Here is a 17860-nt window from a genome sequence, read left to right as displayed (position 1 = left end):
AAAACCCGCTAGACGAAAGGGTTTTCCGTTTTGGAGGTGCTTCGCAAAACGAATTTCCTATGGGCTTGCTTCGCAAGACGAAAATGTCTTGCGAGTTCCTGCGGGGGGGGTTTCCTCCCCCCCTTTTTCTAAGCTGCTAAGCCGCTTATCAGCTGATCCGCTAAGCCGCTTAACAGCTGATCCGCTAAGCCGCTTATCAGCTGAGCCGCTAAGCCACTAAGCCGCTTAACAGCTGATCCGCTAAGCCGCTTATCAGCTGATCCGCTAAGCCGCTTAACAGCTGAGCTGCTAAGCCGCTAATAGCGCTGATCCGCTAAGCCGCTAATGGGCTTGCTTCGCAAGACGAAAAAACCGCAAGACGAAGAGACTCACGGAACGGATTCTTTTCGTCTTGTGAGGCACCACTGTAATAATAATTTATTTGTACCCCGCCCATCTGGCTGGTTTTCCCCAGCCACTCTGGGCGGCTTCAACAAAGAATACAAATACACTAAAATGTCACACATTAAAAACTTCCCTGAACAGGGCTGCCTTCAGATGTCTTCTAAATGTCAGGTAGTTGTTTATCTCTTTGACATCTGATGGGAGGGCGTTCCACAAGGCGGGCGCCACTACCAAGAAGGCCCTCTGCCCGGTTTCCTGTAGCTTTGCTTCTCGCAGTGAGGAAACCACCAGAAGGCCCTCGGCGCTGGACCTCAGTGTCCGGGCAGAACGATGGGGGTGGAGACGCTCCTTCAGGCATTGTTCTGCATTCCTTTGGATCACATCAGTGAGGCTGAGAAAGAGGTCTTGTCATCTGGGCAGCTCAAGATCTCCAGACACACTGCGCAGACTTGCACCCTAGGGAAGTCACTTTGGTGCTGATAACACAACAAAAACAACACAGGAGACAGCAGTTATAAGTTACTGGTCTCTGCAGCCACCGCGGGCGCTGTGTTTCTCTGGCAGTTTGGCTTCACCCCCAGAGGTTGCACTCCATTGTCTTTCAAAACAAGAATTTAAACCCACCCACCCACCTTAAAGGTAAGGTAAAGGTACCCCTGCCCATACGGGCCAGTCTTGACAGACTCTGGGGTTGTGCGCCCATCTCACTTAAGAGGCCAGGGGCCAGCGCTGTCCAGAGACACTTCCGGGTCACGTGGCCAGCGTGACATCGCTGCTCTGGCGAGCCAGAGCCGCACACGGAAACGCCGTTTACCTTCCCGCTGGTAAGCGGTCCCTATTTATCTACTTGCACCCGGAGGTGCTTTCGAACTGCTAGGTTGGCAGGCGCTGGGACCGAGCAGCGGGAGCGCACCCCGCCGCGGGGATTCGAACCGCCGACCTTTCGATCGGCAAGTCCTAGGCGCTGAGGCTTTAACCCACAGCGCCACCTGCGTCCCACCCACCTTACCTATGGCTGAATCCTAAATATATATTAGAGGCATGGACAGTATGTGTGTGGGGGGGGGGGGGTTCGTATTTATGACCCTGGGACTCGGCCCTGAACCTTGTAGCCTGGGTTTGGGCCATGGCCTTGTGAGCTAGCCATTTCAAGTCACTCATCAAATCTATCAGCACCCCAGATTTTAACTGGAGTAGTGCCTTGTACCGAATTCTATGGCAAGCCCTACCAAAATAAGCATACGGAAATAGTTTGTTTTTCAGCAACAGACTCTGAGGATGGCCTGAGCGTTAACTGACAGCTGCCTGGTTGTCGGGGTTGTTTCTGCATTTCGCGTTGCACAACATGATGGTACATTGTCAGATATCTGAGGAGAGCTAGCCCTCGCTTGTTGGATAACCACTGATCAATGGAATAAGTGATCTACTGCAGCACTTTCCAATAAGGGTAATTATATGCTGTCAGCACTCTTTGTGAACAAATAATGAGGAAAGCATTGATTCATTGGTTTGGCGTGGGGAAGGGAGCCCTTTTTGAGAAGCGCCTGTGTGCAAATCCTGAGAACTTGCTTCATGGCTCACTTCACAGCCAGTTCGTATTATCATGTTTCAGGTCTCTGGGAGCCCAGACAGTCTGAACAAAAGAAATTACTTCATTTCTTGCGATAAGTTATTGAAACCTAGGAGAGGAATGACAGAAATAATTATGTGCTGATGATATGTTTTGCATTCAAATGGTTTGCGTGAGGTTTTGTAGTGTAGGTACAATACTGGTTTTGCTAGACCAGTGTTTCCCAACCTTGGGCCTCCAGCTGTTTTTGAACTACAATTCCCATCATCCCTGACCACTGGTCTTGCTAGCTAGGGATGATGGGAGTTGTAGTCCAAAAACAGCTGGAGGCCCAAGGCTGGGAAACTGTGCTAGACTGTGGTGGAAGCACACAGGGCGAAGCAGAGAGGTTTCACTCCAGAGATCTCCCTCCCTGGCACCTTGAATGCTTTTTGCAATCGTGTCCCAAGGGCCTAAGAGCAAAAAGGCCCTAGTACAGGCATAGGCAAACTCAGTCCTCCAGATGTTTTGGGACTACAGCTCCCATGATCCCTAGCTAACTGGACCAGTGGTCAGGGATGATGGGATTTGTAGTTCCAAAACATCTGGAGGGCTGAGTTTGCCTATGCCTGCCCTAGTATGTACAAAGGCACTTTGTGGTGGAAATTGCACCACTTGGTCATAGCAGTGAAAATCTGTTGTGAGGTTGCGTGTTGACTGCATCCTTTCAAAATGATTATCTTCATCACCTCTTTTATGTGCTAGTCATCTATCTGCATTTATCTACCTGTCAGAGAAAGGGAGAGAACACTTGACAACTTTATTCATCCGATTGCATATAGGCCATGGTATTTTGCTTTAATCAGACCACCATTTAAAGTCAGAAACTATTTTTTCTCTGCTGAGTATAAATTGTGTCTCCCCTGGAGTAGTCAGGGAGAAAACGTGAAGGCTTCAAATAGTGTGTGTGTGTGTGTGTGTGTGTGTGTGTGTGTGTATATATATATATATGTGTGTGTGTGTGTGTGTGTGTGTGTACACACACACACACACACACACAGTCAGATTAGATCAAACCCTATGAATTTGTAACAGGCGAAGCTGCATAACCTCAGCAGACATGCAGAAGAGTAGCATTAATGTACTAATGGGCACTGTGCCTGTGGCTGATCCCCCTCACAAAATGATACATTTTGCTGGGTCTGGGAGTAAAAAGGAAAGTGCATTGTCTTGCCAATAGATTTATTATTGGCTTTTGTAGACAAAAACAAAGCTCAGACGAAAGCCTTGTTTTGGCGTCGCTCCAAGGTATTTTTTCTTGCTCTTGCTGGACACCAGTTAAATTTGTCTGACATTCAATGAAAGAATGGCACGCTGCAATAATTAGTTTTATATGCCTCCTGAAAAACGTCCAGACATTTACTTTGTTCTGTGTTTTCACCCTCTGCACCGAGCAGTTGACTTTCGTTAGTGATACACAATACAGGATGCACTCAGTGATGAATCAGACTGGGAGGGACTGGGGATGTTGTAGCACCGGCAGCTGCTCAAATGCACAAGTTCTTTGCACTTCCAGCTGTTGCAGTGCTGTTGCAGTGCGCAAAGGAGAACATGTAGAGAAAAGTTCATGAGCCACAGAAGCACATCTAGTTTTCAGATCCTTCCAGCGCAAGTTGCTCTTTGGACATGACAGAAGCAGTACAACAACCCAGAAGTGAGACATGTGTCAATCAAACAGCCACTGATTTAAATCAAGTGTGCCACCTGCGGTTCCTCTAACCTCTAGCTCTCCTTGCACAAATTGCGACCCATGAAGCTGAGCATCAGACAGTGAACATGCATTATGGCCTGCCATGCATGCACATGGCGAAAAGAAAAAGGGTTATCGTGCTCCTGGCGAGCTGACACACGGGGCTATGTTTGGCTTGATGCACCACAACTTGCACATGTCTGCATTAGAAGAGCAGTTCCAGGTAAAAACAAATGCATTGCTAAATACAGTTCTGTGAAAATGATGATATTGTTAACTGAGATAATTCAGCTGGTGGAGCATGAAATTCTTAATTTCAGGATTGTAGGTTTGAGCACCACATTGGGCAAAAGATTCTTGCAATGCAGGGGATAGGACCAGATGACCCTCATAGCCCCTTCCAAATCTATGATTCTATAGAAGTCACAGAGTATTCAGTGTGTGTTCTTTCTCTCAATAATTTATCTGAATCATAGAATCGTAGAATGTTGGCTTTTGCTTGAACAAAAGGAGAAAATGTTAGTGAACTTTAACTGATGCCGCCTTTGGATTTTTTAAAAAGTAGCACTACTAGGCAAAGGGACGTGGGTGGCGCTGTGGTCTAAACCACAGAGCCTAGGACTTGCCAATCAGAAGGTCGGTGGTTCGAATCCCCGTGACGGGGTGAGCTCCTGTTGTTCGGTCCCAGCTCCTGCCAACCTAGCAGTTTGAAAGCACGTCAAAGTGCAAGTAGATAAATAGGTACCACTCCAGTGGGAAGGTAAATGGCGTTTCCGTGCGCTGCTCTGGTTCTCCAGAAGCGGCTTAGTCATGCTGGCCACATGAACCAGAAGCTGTACGCCGGCTCCCTCAGCCAATAAAGCGAGATGAGCGCCGCAACCCCAGAGTCGGTCACGACTGGACCTAACGGTCAGGGGTCCCTTTACCTTTAATGAGGCTAGCACTCTTATGTGGATCCTCCCTATTCCCTGTTTAATTCTGTCTGAATTCTTATTTGAGGACACTGGGTGAGTCCTGAGGTTTTGCAGCATGGTGTTTGGGTCTTAAATTCAATGGCACTCTTCATTCAGAAGTAAACGGATTATCTGTTGGGTCCGAGAAATAAAATGCATTTGGTCATGACGCTTTAGGTCATCCTTATGTATTACGAGTTGTGGTAGTGTAGCAACAGAGACATACTACCTTGAAATGTGAAATCTCATGTGAAGGTATATAATGCAACAGTCTTGCTGAAGCACTGCTGATCAAGGTCTATTCGATGCCTGGATGGCATGTTTCCTGGGAATCCCGTGTACACCATGCTGACTCTTGTGATGAAATTAAAATCTAGTTCTGCATCTCTTCAAAAACACACAGGCAGATAGACCCATCTTTGGACAAACTGTATGCAATTGTATGAGAATGAAGGGAATTTAATTCTAACAAAGGCCAGATGGTGGTATCTTTCCAAGGAATAATTTTGTTCCTATTTAGCACGTGAAGACAATACAATTTTAAAAATAAAACCCAGCAAGTCCCGTCCCACCCCACAAAAAACCCCTATTATCCTTTCAGCTTTCCTGACAAGACTTTACTTTATCCAGCCAAGAAACATAATGTACTTGTACACACCAGTGAATTGATTCTTGGGCTAGGATAATTAAAGTGTGTGTTTGGGTCCGTGATTACAAGAGACATTCCTTTTTGCAATGTTTTGTGCTGGGAATTTGTCGGCTCCGTAAGGAATAAGAAGTTGTGAGAACTGCGAGAGGGATAAATGGGCCACACATTCGCTCTTCAGCGCCAAGGACAGAATATTGCTTTGGAGGTTTACAAACAACTGCTGAGGCGTCTCTTTCATATTGGCTGAAACTATTTGGATCCCAGCAAATGTCCGTTATGTTTCGCTTCTTTCAGAGAAGAGAACCAAAAGCATTTGCTTCCAAAACATGCCTTTTCTGCTTATGCAGAACATATGGGGAACAAACCAGTGGGATGACTTCCAATGGCCCCTCGCAGAAGTGAATAAGCTCCACTGGGGCCCATTCAATAGGCATTGCTGCTGGATTGCACCCTTTGCTGTTGCGTTCAACTCTGCTGCCATTTTACTTGTTGGGTTTTGTTGACCCCAGTAGAACAATGATCCTCCCATTTTCTTTCTTTCTGAGAAGTCTTTCCAATGCGCCCATGTGCTATCCTTGTGGAAGCTGTGTATGTAGACGTCTAGTTCTCCTATTCAAAAGTGAGGAAAGGAATTCTGGACACTCATGGTGACTATGATCCTACAATGTTTTAACCATCTGGCATAACCTGTCTTTTGCGAGTATATTGTTGGGTCTAGGTTCAAAATCAACCATCAAGCTCTATTGGGCAACCTTGGACTAGTCAACATTGGCTCCAGATAAACTGTAACCAATATTTGTTTGTTACTTGGGGTTTCTTGGGGAAGACAAATCACGAAGCTGGGCTCCTACATAATGCTAAGCCAAACTATGGCTTGGCTGCAGGTAGTGTGGCAACAGCAGGACTCAGGAAAGAACAGAGTAGGCACAGTTTTATCTCTGGCCATCAGCATGCTTGAATATTCATGTTAAACCATAGTTTGGCTTTCCATTGCGGCCATTTTATAAATTAATGTTTAATTTATTGATTGATGTTTAGTTACCCCCTCCCAGTTAAATGGTGGGACTGATAGCAAGCAAATACACCAGGAATCAGGATCACTGAAGAATCTACCCTTAGCAAGGTATATAGATGCTCCAGCTCCTTCCTTCCATTCTAGCCATGTCAACAGGGGCAGCGAGATGAGATCACATAACAACCGTCCTAAAAGATCTGCTTCCTGGTTCCCTGTGTGCTGTTGGGCTTGGTTCAAGGTGATAATGATGGTTTACTAAGCCCTGTATTTGCAGCAACAGCTATTCCAGTAGCCAATTTGATTCCTAAGATTGACTGAGCAGGGAGCAGGGCTCTGTTCACAGTCCCCGCCGGCATTCAGAGTGAAGAGACTTGCAGAAGTGTTTTCCCCATGATAGGGTCCCAACCCCGCCGGAATGATTTCCTATTTGAGGTGTATCCATCTCCTGAACTGTTTGGTTTCAGACTCCAACTGAAAACATGATTATTTGCACCAAGATTTCACAGTCTGATAAATAAAGGGAGTGGTACTCATCAACAATGCATGTATTTCTATTTTAATTGATCGTTGTAGTGTTTGTATGTTTTTAGTGCTGCTCTATTGTGCCTTGCTCATATGTTTGATGTACGTTGCATTACTGAGGAATATTGATTAAAAAACCTCACAAATAATTCCATGCAGCTCCCTACAGTCATGAGAACTGAATTTTACATCAAACTTCCACTAAACTTTTTTCTTTTGTCTTTTCTTTAGAAAAACTCTACAATTCAAATGGACGGGAGCTGAGGCGGGCCCTCTTCTCCCTGAAACAAATATTTCAAGTAAGTGAGCCTTTGTTCAGGTTCTTTTTGTCTGCCATTCAAGCTGGTTTCCATAAGATTACATAGGTACAGCCTTGTTTAACAGGAAGCTAGAAGATATTGGAAGCAGTTATGGGCAGGCAAGCACATTATTTACCCATTTTGAGTGTTCCCCCAGGTCCTTGACTTCATTTTGTCTGGAAGGGTAGATGGAGCAAAATACCTTTTGCACCCCATTCACTTTTGCACTCACCACCCATGGTGAAAAAAAGAGAATCCCAATGGCACTATAAATACTCTCCCTCTCTTAAAAGGAAGGTTTTTTCTTGCTTCCTGAAATACTAGTGGTGACAGCAGTACCCTTTGTTCTGCGTGCTCCCCCTTTCATCCTGCAATGTCAGGGGTTGAAAGGGGGAGGGTGCAAAACAGCAGGCAGAGTGGGTGGGTCACCTGCCATTTATTGTGGCTTGACACCCCTCCTCCCTTTCATTTTTGCAGTCCCGGGCAGGCAGCAAAATGATGAATAAATCCTATGCATTTTCTGTTGGGCTGAAATTTTGAATGCTGGGTTTAATTAATAAATAGGTGATGCAGAAGAGACCACACTTCCACACACTGATCTAAGTTATGTTTTTTATACTTATTTCTGTAAGAGTTTTTTCCAAAAACCTTGATGAATTATGTATCATGTCGTGCAAATATTAGGCAACGGATTGTGAGCAAAATTGGGTATAAAATCTCTCTCTCAGTTTCTCTCTCTCTGTGCACACACACACACACACACACACACAAACACTCATATACACACAGCATTATGTCATGAATCCATTAATCATTGCTAACAATTGTGCTTTTCAAAGCTTTTAGAGCATCTCTTTTTCAGTCTGTTGAAAAGATTAACTTGAAGGTGTTCAGAGTCATAGAATCTTATCAGCGAGAGAAATAAAATGTCACACACTTCACTCCTAAAGAGTCATCAATCATCCTTAGGAGAGGAGGAGTATTCCCCAATTGCTTCATTGATCTGAGGAAGGAGGTGTGGCACACAGAACACCCTGGTTCATGAAAAGAATGATGGATGACTCCTCAGGGATGGGAGTAGATGAATTTGATTTAGGGGCTTCATTTGTAGCTCGCCAGAGCTTTCTGTATTCAGCTACGAAAAGAAGAGAATACCCTCTGTCTGATGACTTCAATCTTTTCTAGTAAATTGCTTGGGTTCTGTCACAAAGAGGAGAAAACATTTTATTCCCCCCAACTTCTATGTTACAGACTAGTACTTTGAAATTTTGTTTTCATCCTTGTTGTTTTCTGTTGACAAAATTCCTTTCACATATACAGTGGAACCTCAGGTTGCAGACATAATCTGTGATGGAGGCATGTCCACAACCCGCTGCACTTGCATCCTGAAGTGCTGCGTATGCGCAGGCGCGATTTGGCCTTCTGCGCAAAGCGCTATTTAGCGTTTCTGCGCATGCGCAAGTGCCGAAACCCGGAAGTAACCTGTTCCGGTACTTTGGGGTTTCCCGCGGTTCGCAACCCAAAAACATGTAACCTGAAGTGTTCGTAACATGAGGTATGACTGTACAAGCCAAAATAGGTTTAGGATTGTAGTCATTGATTTAAATTATCTATTGGGACATTGTATCACACATGATAAACCACTGGTGAACAGCAGTGGACTTCTCATGGTGTGGAAAGAAGAAGCCTTTGACAGCTTGCTTTTGAGGAGAAGGGTGGACCTACCAAAACCTACCTCCTCATATAATTAGACTCACCACCTCCTGACGGGGAGAACGTCCCCCGAAGGTACCACCGCGCAAAGGGGTACACATGCCCTGTTTTCACTTTAATTGGGGAGAGGGGCCATGATTGATGAACGGGAGTAATCTTGCCTCTGGAATTGGTGACTGTTCAGGTGAACATTCTTAACATCTCCTTTCAGGCATTCACGCTCTGTGTGCACAGGTTGGGAGCGGAGCGAGTGGGGCTGGTGCATGCAGGAACATTCTCAGTAGGACTGGCAACTGTGGCCTCTACACAGTTTGTGCCCACATGTGTGCAACTGTGGTCTTGGACTTGCCTAGGGGTGAACTTCCATTGCTCTGTCCCAGCTCCTGCCAACCTAGCAGTTCAAAAGCACACCAGTGCAAGTAGATAAATAGGTACTGCTGCGGCAGGAAGGTAAACGGTGGCTCCGTGCGCTGCTCTGGTTTCTGTCACGGTGTTCCATTGCGCCAGAAGCATTTTAGTCATGCTGGCCACATAACCTGGAAAGCTGTCTGTGGACAAGCGCTGGCTCCCTTGGTCTGAAAAGTGAGGTGAGCACTGCACTCCATAGCCACCTTTGACTGGACTTAACCATTCAGGGGTCCATTACCTTCCTTACAATGGTGTTTGTAAAAGTCAGTTATTGTTAGGGTTGTGGCCTCATTTGGCAGTCTTAGCGGCTGTTTTTGAATGTGAAACTAAAACGACCACTAACAATAATTTAAAACAGAAAATCAGCTAGAATTTCTATGATGCCCAAGTATTAAATGTCATTGTTGTTCTGTAGCAATACTGGTTTTGCCTGGTTGCGGTTCCCTTCCATTAAGTGCTGTTACGTAGATGTATTATTTGTTGCAGCTGAGGAGAGCTTTTGATTTTAAGAACTCTTAGAGCACAATCCAGGTTACATACCGTGGATCTTAGTTAGGTTTACTAAAAAAAAAAAGTTAAACGTGCTGAATTCTCCTTATTTAAATTAGTGGAACTTCAAAGTCCTTAACTGGCTGGATTGCATACTTAGTTTCCAGTTTAGTTTTATTATTCAAATATTCTTGAATGTGATCCACAGCTTGACTTTACAATTTTCATGTGAGGCTATTTTCTCTTATTTGCTTGGTTATTGAAGTTGATTACACGCATACGTAAATAATTTTATTTGTATGCCGCCTTTCCATAGTTAAAACAATGCTCAGGGCAGCTTACAACATGGAAAAAAACACATAATCCAAAACATTAGAAAAGTAGTGATAAACACCCCCCAAAAATGCCCATCAAAAAGTACACAGCCAAATTGAACAACTTCCGCATAAATCAAGTAAGATCTAAGATAAAGATGCAAAATTAATTGAAACAAAATAAAATAAAACAAAATAAAAATTCTTTCCAGTAGCACCTTAGAGACCAACTAAGTTAGTTATTGGTATGAGCTTTCGTGTGCATGCACACTTCTTCAGAAACACTGAAACAGAAGTCACCAGACCCTTAGTGAGAGGGTGGGGAGGGGTATTATTCAGAAGGGTGGTGGGAATGGGTGATTGGCTGATAGGTGTGGTAAACCTGCTGACGACTGTTAACGACTGCAATTGGTCTTACAGGAAAAAGCAAGGGGTGAGATGGCTAAAAATAGCTTTATCATGTATAATGAGATAAGAATCCAATGTCTCTATTCAGACCAGGTTTCTCCATGGTTTTAAGTTTGGTGATAAGTTGCAATTCAGCAGTTTCTCTTTCCAGTCTATTTCTGAAATTCTTTTGTAATAAGACAGCTACTTTGAGATCTTGCATAGAATGTCCTGGGAGATTGGAGTGTTAATTTATGCAAAATTTATGCAAAATTTATATCAGCAACAGCAACAACAACCCCCCAACCAAACCCTCTAAACAACTGAAAATGGCTGAAAATGGGCGGGATGGAATGGGTCAAGGGCAGACTGGGGAAATCCCCACTTATGTCCTGTAAGGGAACCCAGTGTACAGTGGTGCCTCATAAGACGAAATTAATCCATTCCGCGAGTCTCTTCGTCTTGCGGTTTTTTCGTCTTGCGATGCACGGCTTTTAGCGGCTTAGCGGCTATTAGCAGCTGTTAGCGGCTTAGCGGCTTAGAAAAAGGGGGGGGAGGGGAAAAACTCGCAAGAACTCGCCTGACGTTTCGTCTTGCGAATCAAGCCCATAGGGAAATCTGTCTTGCGAAGCACCTCAAAAGACGGAAAACTCTTTCGTCTAGCGAGTTTTTCGTCTTGCGAGGCATTCGTAAGTGGCTTCCACTGGGGAAAGAATGTGGTTGGTCAAGGGAGCTGTGGACATAAAAAACTTGCTTTAGGCTATTCATCCTGGCAGCCCTTAAACCAGAGGGTATAAACAAATATAGCAACCCACTATTTGTATCCCCACCCCCAAAACGCATAATCCTGCAAATTTTAACCAGTCTCCTTAAAGTTATCATTTGTTGCTCAGGGGAAAGATGTAAGGAAAGGTAATAAAACTCAAGAAGCAGAAAAACTTCCTGTAGTCTCAACTTAGGCAGGCATTTGTTGTTCTTGGGCTATTCTTCCTACCAGTGCTAGAATGTGTTTCTGTTCTTTGAATGTGAAGATTCTTCATAGTTTTGGATGGTTCCTGTCTCTTTTGCCACTTTAAATCAGCTTCTTCCTCTGAGGAGTCAATCACATTCCCTGCACGATCAGCTTCATGGGAACTTGGGAGAGTGAGAAAACCTGTGTTTGTTCTGATTCAGCAGTAAAACACTGGATTCTCCGGAGAAAGCTCCAGGACAAAACAAAATCCCTGCTTGGACATGGATCTGGAAAACGTGGACCCCTGCCTAGAAAGTGCATAGGAAAACTAAGTGGGGATGAGCCCTAAATTCATTTTCAGGAAAGCAGACTGTGGATAGCCGAGGAGGAACTTAGCAAAGACCGATTCTGTAAGCCTCAGTGCAACTGGAACAGACCACTAGGAATATATAACAACTTCACTGGCACCCAGTTATTTGCCTACTCCTGTGTGAGTGCCTGGAGGCGGTTGGAGGATGGATGGCGGCTAATGGATTGAGGTTGAATCCTGACAAGACAGAAGTACTGTTTTGGGGGACAGGGGCGGGCTGAATGGGGTAACTGTGCCCCTGAAGGACCAGGTGCGCAGCCTGGGAGTCATTTTGGACTCACAGCTGTCCATGGAGGCGCAGGTCAATGCTGTATCCAGGGCAGCTGTCTACCAACTCCACCTGGTACGCAGGCTGAGACCCTACCTGCCCACGGACTGTCTCGCCAGAGTGGTGCATGCTCTAGTTATCTCCCGCTTGGACTACAGCAATGCGCTCTATGTGGGGCTACCTTTGAAGGTGACTCAGGAACTACAACTAATCCAGAATGCGGCAGCTAGACTGGTGACTGGGGGCAGCCGCCGAGACCACATAACACCGGTCTTGAAAGACCTACATTGGCTCCCAGTACGTTTCCGAGCACAATTCAAAGTGCTGGTGTTGACATTTAAAGCCCTAAACGGCCTCGGCCCAGTATACCTGAAGGAGCGTCTCCACGCCCATCGTTCTGCCCGGATGCTGAGATCCAGCGCCGAGGGCCTTCTGGCGGTTCCCTCATTGCGAGAAGCAAAGCTACAGGGAACCAGGCAGAGGGCCTTCTCGGTGGTGGCGCCTGCCCTGTGGAACGCCCTCCCATCAGATGTCAAAGCGATAAACAACTACCTGACATTCAGAAGACATCTTAAGGCAGCCCTGTTCAGGGAAGTTTTTAATGTGTGATTTTAGTGTATTTTAGGTTTCTGTGGAAGCCGCCCAGAGTGGCTGGGGAAACCCAGCCAGATGGGCGGGGTACAAATAAATTATTATTATTATTATTATTATTATTATTAATGTTTGTTGCCCTCAAAACCTTAAACAGCCCAGACCCAAGTTACCTTAAGGACCACCTTCTTCCTGTGCCCCTGCTTGCTCCGCTCATCAGCCACCAGCTCTCTGCCACTGCACCCACATTAACCCCCTAAAGCAGGCATAGGCAAACTCAGCCCTCCAGATGCTCTGGAACTACAACTCCCATCATTCCTAGCTAATAGGACCAGTGGTCAGGGATGATGGGAGTTGTACAGTCATATCTTGGGTTGAATATGATTCAGGTTAAGCGTTTTCATGTTACGCTCCACGGTGACCCGGAAGAAATGGAACACGTTACTTCCGGGTTTTGCCGCATGCGCAGACGCTCAAAATTATGTCACGCACATGCGCAGAAGCGGCAAAAGGCAGTCGCGTGTTACGTTCTACTCAGGATGCGAACAGGGCTCCGGAACGGATCCCATTTGCATCCAGAGATACCACTGTAGTCCCAAAACATCTGGAGGGCCGACTTTGCCTATGTCTGCCCTAACGCTCCCCTTCCCACTGGTGCAGCAGGTGAACACATTAAACTGCCCTATACTGAGTCAAACCAGTGTCTTCCTCTTCTGGAAGTTCTCAAAGGACAATCTAAACCCAAGACTATCTAGCTGAGAGGCCAGGGAATGAAGCAAGGCCACACAACTCCCTCCCGGCGAGGTTTCTCTTGCTCTTTCTTCTCTTTTTAAGTTTCAGGCATCTGGCAATGCCTGCATTTTCCTGCAGATGTTTGGGGCCTCTTGATTGTGCTGCTGATAGTGGTCTTCTTTGCTAGGCTTCTGCTGTTTTTATTAATGTGCTGTTGAATTTTTCTTCCCTGGTTTTAATCTGCGTTTTCTCCTTTTAAAAACTGTTAGCTGCCTTGTAGATTCTAAAGAAGAAGATAGGTGCAGCTTTAGCAGAAGTGTGCTGGTTCAAAAAGTATATAGAATATACATTTTTTCTCTTCCTTTTAAAGGTGTTAACAAACCATTATCCAGCCGATTTTTCTCTAAAGGATGGGTTTCTGTTCTAATGAGCAGTATACATCAAAGTCCTGAAATTTCCCTGTGCCTTTTGGTCTGTATTTTCCTCTTTTGCCACCAATTCTGCTGTCATCTTAAACTAATTTATATCCCTGGAAGAAAGAATCATAATCCTCAAACTCTAATCCTCCTTAAACCAATTTGATTTTTCTGTCCTGCACTGGGTTTGATGTGCAAGATAGCTTTTCTCTGGTAGTGAGTGAAACATAGTCAGCTTGTGTTCGCAGGTCTTCCAGATAAAAGTCACATTAGAAAGAAGGAAAGAGTAGTTGTGGTTCAGTCTGGGCCTTGTTAAGTAGCTGGTTGCACCTAACTAGAAAGTGTAGCTGTTAATAATAAGAAAAAACATCTATCTGATTAATATTTTGAAGATGATTTTCAAAAAACCAGTATGAATAATTGTTTTCCCAATTGTTTCTCTGAAGCAGATGTAGGTACCGTATTTTTCGCCCTATAGGACGCACTTTTCCCCCTCCAAAAATGAAGGGGAAATGTGTGTGCGTCCTATGGGGCGAATGCAGGCTTTCGCTGAAGCCTGGAGAGCAAGAGGGGTCGGTGCGCATCGACCCCTCTCGCTCTCCAGGCTTCAGGAGAGCCCCACCGCCAGCCCACAAGCTCGGGGGACAGCGGGGAGGCTCAGCGCGCCATCCCGCTGTCTCCCGACATGGTTTGGAGGCTGGAGGCGGGGAGAAGCCCGCTTCTCCCCGCCCCCAGCCCCGCAAGCTCCCAGAGAGATGGCGAAGCTGCACGTAGCTTCGGGATCGCTCTGGGACCCGTTCTGGGGGCTGGGGACGGGAAAGCCCACCCCCAGCCCCGCAAGCTTCCAGAGCGAGCTTCCAGAGCTCGGGCTTCCCCCTCCCCCAGCCCCGCATGCTCCTAGAGCGGGCTTAGCGCAGCTCTCCGCAAGCTGTGGGAGCCCGGTGCGACTTCGCGCTGGCGTCCAACGGCTTGCGGAGAGCTGCCTGTTCTGGGGGCTGGGGTGGGGGAAGCTCGGACTTCCCCCGCCCCAGCCCCGTACCTGGGGGGGGGGATAATTTTTTTCCCTTTATTTCCCCCCCCCCCCAAAAAAAAAATCTAGGTGCGTCCTATGGGCCGGTGCGTCCTACAGGGCGAAAAATATGGTAAGTGTTAGGAAATGAGTCTAAATAGTCCCCATTTGACACACCAGATAAAGTAGTAAGAATCTTTTCTTTCCGTTTTACTTAAAAGGAAAAGAAACAATGGGTTTCTGTGTATATTACTTATAAACAAAGTTGTAGTGCTATCTCACACTCATTCTGAAAAAGCACAATATTACTTGCAGTTGGCCTCTTGACGAAACCTTTGAGGAAGCACATTAAGGCTTCATTCTCCTCCCCACGCCCTGCTTTTGACCTCAAACCATCTGAGTACATCTACTATAATCAAATAGATGCAGTGAGCATGGAGGTCTGTTATATCACAGTGTTTAAGGAACAGTTTAGTACAATAGTGCAGATGGCATAGACTATTAGGCCAGAATTAGCCTCCGCAAATCAAACGAAACAGAAGTAACTTTTCCGCCATCTCAAAAACAATGCTTTTTAATGGAGACAGTTGACATATTCAGTTGTAAGTTATCCAAGAGAAATAAGAATGTACTTGCATGTGTGAACTGGCCCTAAATGTGAAGCAGAACCTATCCACTTAGCTGTATTTTCTGGGTCCTATATAGTCACTTTGATGCTCAGTTGAAATAGGGGTATATGTACAATAAGTTGGAAAAATAATTTTCCAATTAGCAAGTTTCTGGCATGGAAAATTCATGAATCTTCTGTTTCAGAAATGTGTTTTTGTTACAGTAAGCCCTCTTCCCTCGATGCTAAAATACAAATGGACAGTTATATAGTTCATCCAGTTCTTGTTCTCATAATATTCTTTCCTCCTTTCCTCCTATAGACATGGAAATCTAAGACTGTCGTCATGCTCTGCAGTTTGTGTGACTGCCAATAGGAAGCCATGACAATCCCAGCATGGCAGACAGTAGGGCAAGAAAGCAGCATTGTTGACAGGCATTTAATGGAAGAGGGAGAGGCGCTTCGCAGACTGATTTAGCAAGCCGCTCTTTTCACCATTAAAATGTGACTGCGGGGGGGGGGGAGGCACTTCTCAGAGCAGCTCTGCAACCTGCTGTGTGAAGCTGCCAGTGTGGTGTAGTGGTTAAGAGCAGTGGACTCGTAATCTGGTGAACCGGGTTCGCTTCCCCGCTCCTCCACATGCAGCTGCTGGGTGACCTTGGGCTAGTCACACTTCTGTGAAGTCTTCCAGCCCCACTCACCTCACAGAGTGTTTGTTGTGGGGGAGGAAGGGAAAGGAGAATGTTAGCTGCTTTGAGACTCCTTCGGTTAGTGATTGTCAGGGAACTGACATCGGAGCGAGAGGTGGAGGCAAGGCTCCCGAGCGATGCAGGAGAGGGGACCAGCAGAGGGGAAGGAATTCAGCGCAACACCAGCAGAGAAGGGAGGGAGATGGAGAATTCGAAGAGGGGTCTCCAAGACTCTTTGCCCGAAACCAGTGGAGAGAGCATGGGCACACCTCTGCCCACTCCTTCCTTGCGCAGAAGAGTTCCGCGCAGGGAGAGTAGGCGGAGACTTGGCATCAAACAGCTTCTATGCTGGAAGAGGTTCAAGAAACGCCCACTGACGGATTCTGCAAGCGACTGAACGGCCACGGAGTGAAGGGCTGTCAGCCGAGGCATGGTTAGCCAGGCAATCTAGCCGAAAGTAATGGCAACTTACGCACAAGTAACCCCTTATAACCATTACAGTGATAAAGCGGGATATCAAATCCAAACTCTTCTTCTCTTCCCCACCTTTAAACACGGCTGCAGAAAAGTTCAATGGGGGAGTGAGTTGCTTCACACAGTGTTTTAGCAAGCTGCTCTGTGAAGCACCTCCTCCCTCCTTGGAAAGGGGTTGGGGGGTGAGGTTAGCTGTGTGGGCAGGGAGCTGGTTATATACTGTTTTTATTTGATTTTATAATATTTATATGCCACTTTACTGAGCAAAGCTTGCCCATGTACTATGTTTAGATGGTAACCCCTTTGGTCACTCAAGAACTAAGCCTGTTCTTGAGTGATTGCTCATTGTGCGCTGATTATTACCATTTGTAGCTGAATAATTCAGAAAGGAGAATTCCAGGAGATTTCCATGTTTGGCTGCTTTTCTCATCAGTGCTTTAATGCTGGCCGATGAAGGAGGCAGACCATAAATCTTAGCAATATTACAGGACTGCTCCGGTTTTCTGCCCAAGGACAACACATCCTTCTCTCCTTCCTTCCTTTAGCTGTTACCACACATATTCTGAAATGTGTCAACATTTTGATCATAATTTGTACCTTGGCTCCTATTTTCAGTTTTCAACCCAACCCAGAGACTCATGCTGGTAGAATAGCCTTTTAAATTTTTGGTCACTCATGTTAGAAAATCAGTAAGTTAATGGGATTAGAAAGACTGACTACTTTATTTCAGAAGTTATGTAAACACAGTCCTTTTAATGTAGGGGAAACTAGTTTGGATTCTTTTCATCTGTCTTTGCACAGTCCAGATGTTTGGACCTTCTCACAACCCCATCACATTATAGATGCATGATAAAAAAAGGTCATGTGTAGAGTGCAAATGTCTATGGCATGATGTTTATGTTCTCTTCCTTCACACTTCCATTCCCTTTCCTTCCTTTAAAAAAGATACATTAAAGCCTTTTGAAGTTTAAAGCTTAGATTGTTTATTCAGTATTGTTAAAATCAGTCTGGTTAAAATGTCTTTTATGAAATATGTGTTTTAAATTCAGATCAGATCCTGAAGTATTGTTGTTGATCCCCGTTAACTCATTTGAATATTTTGTTAAATTCAATCCTGCCATATATCTTATACATCACTGAAATGTCATTTTGAGTATGGAAATGCTAATTTTGGTTATACAGTGGTACCTCGAGTTAAGTACTTAATTCATTCCGGAGGTCTGTACTTAACCTGAAACTGTTCTTAACCTGAAGCAGCACTTTAGCTAATGGGGCCTCATGCTGCCGCTGCGCTGCCGAAGCACGATTTCTGTTCTCAAC

The 17860-nt window shown here is 45.4% G+C and overlaps 1 protein-coding gene across 10 annotated transcripts in view; it reads left to right on the top strand.

Moving 5' to 3' along the window:
- Positions 1-17860, top strand: part of FHOD3 (formin homology 2 domain containing 3) — a 340976-nt gene that overhangs the window by 160817 nt on the left and 162299 nt on the right. For all 10 annotated transcript variants that reach the window (XM_079949216.1, XM_079949224.1, XM_079949223.1 and 7 more), the window contains exon 4: positions 7054-7121. In XM_079949216.1, the coding sequence (XP_079805342.1) occupies positions 7054-7121 (68 nt within the window). The remainder of the gene's footprint in view (positions 1-7053; positions 7122-17860) is intronic.

This window comes from Podarcis cretensis, assembly GCF_951804945.1.
Source record: "Podarcis cretensis genome assembly, chromosome: 13".
NCBI lineage: Eukaryota > Metazoa > Chordata > Lepidosauria > Squamata > Lacertidae > Podarcis > Podarcis cretensis.
This window is presented reverse-complemented; position numbering and strand designations above follow the sequence as displayed.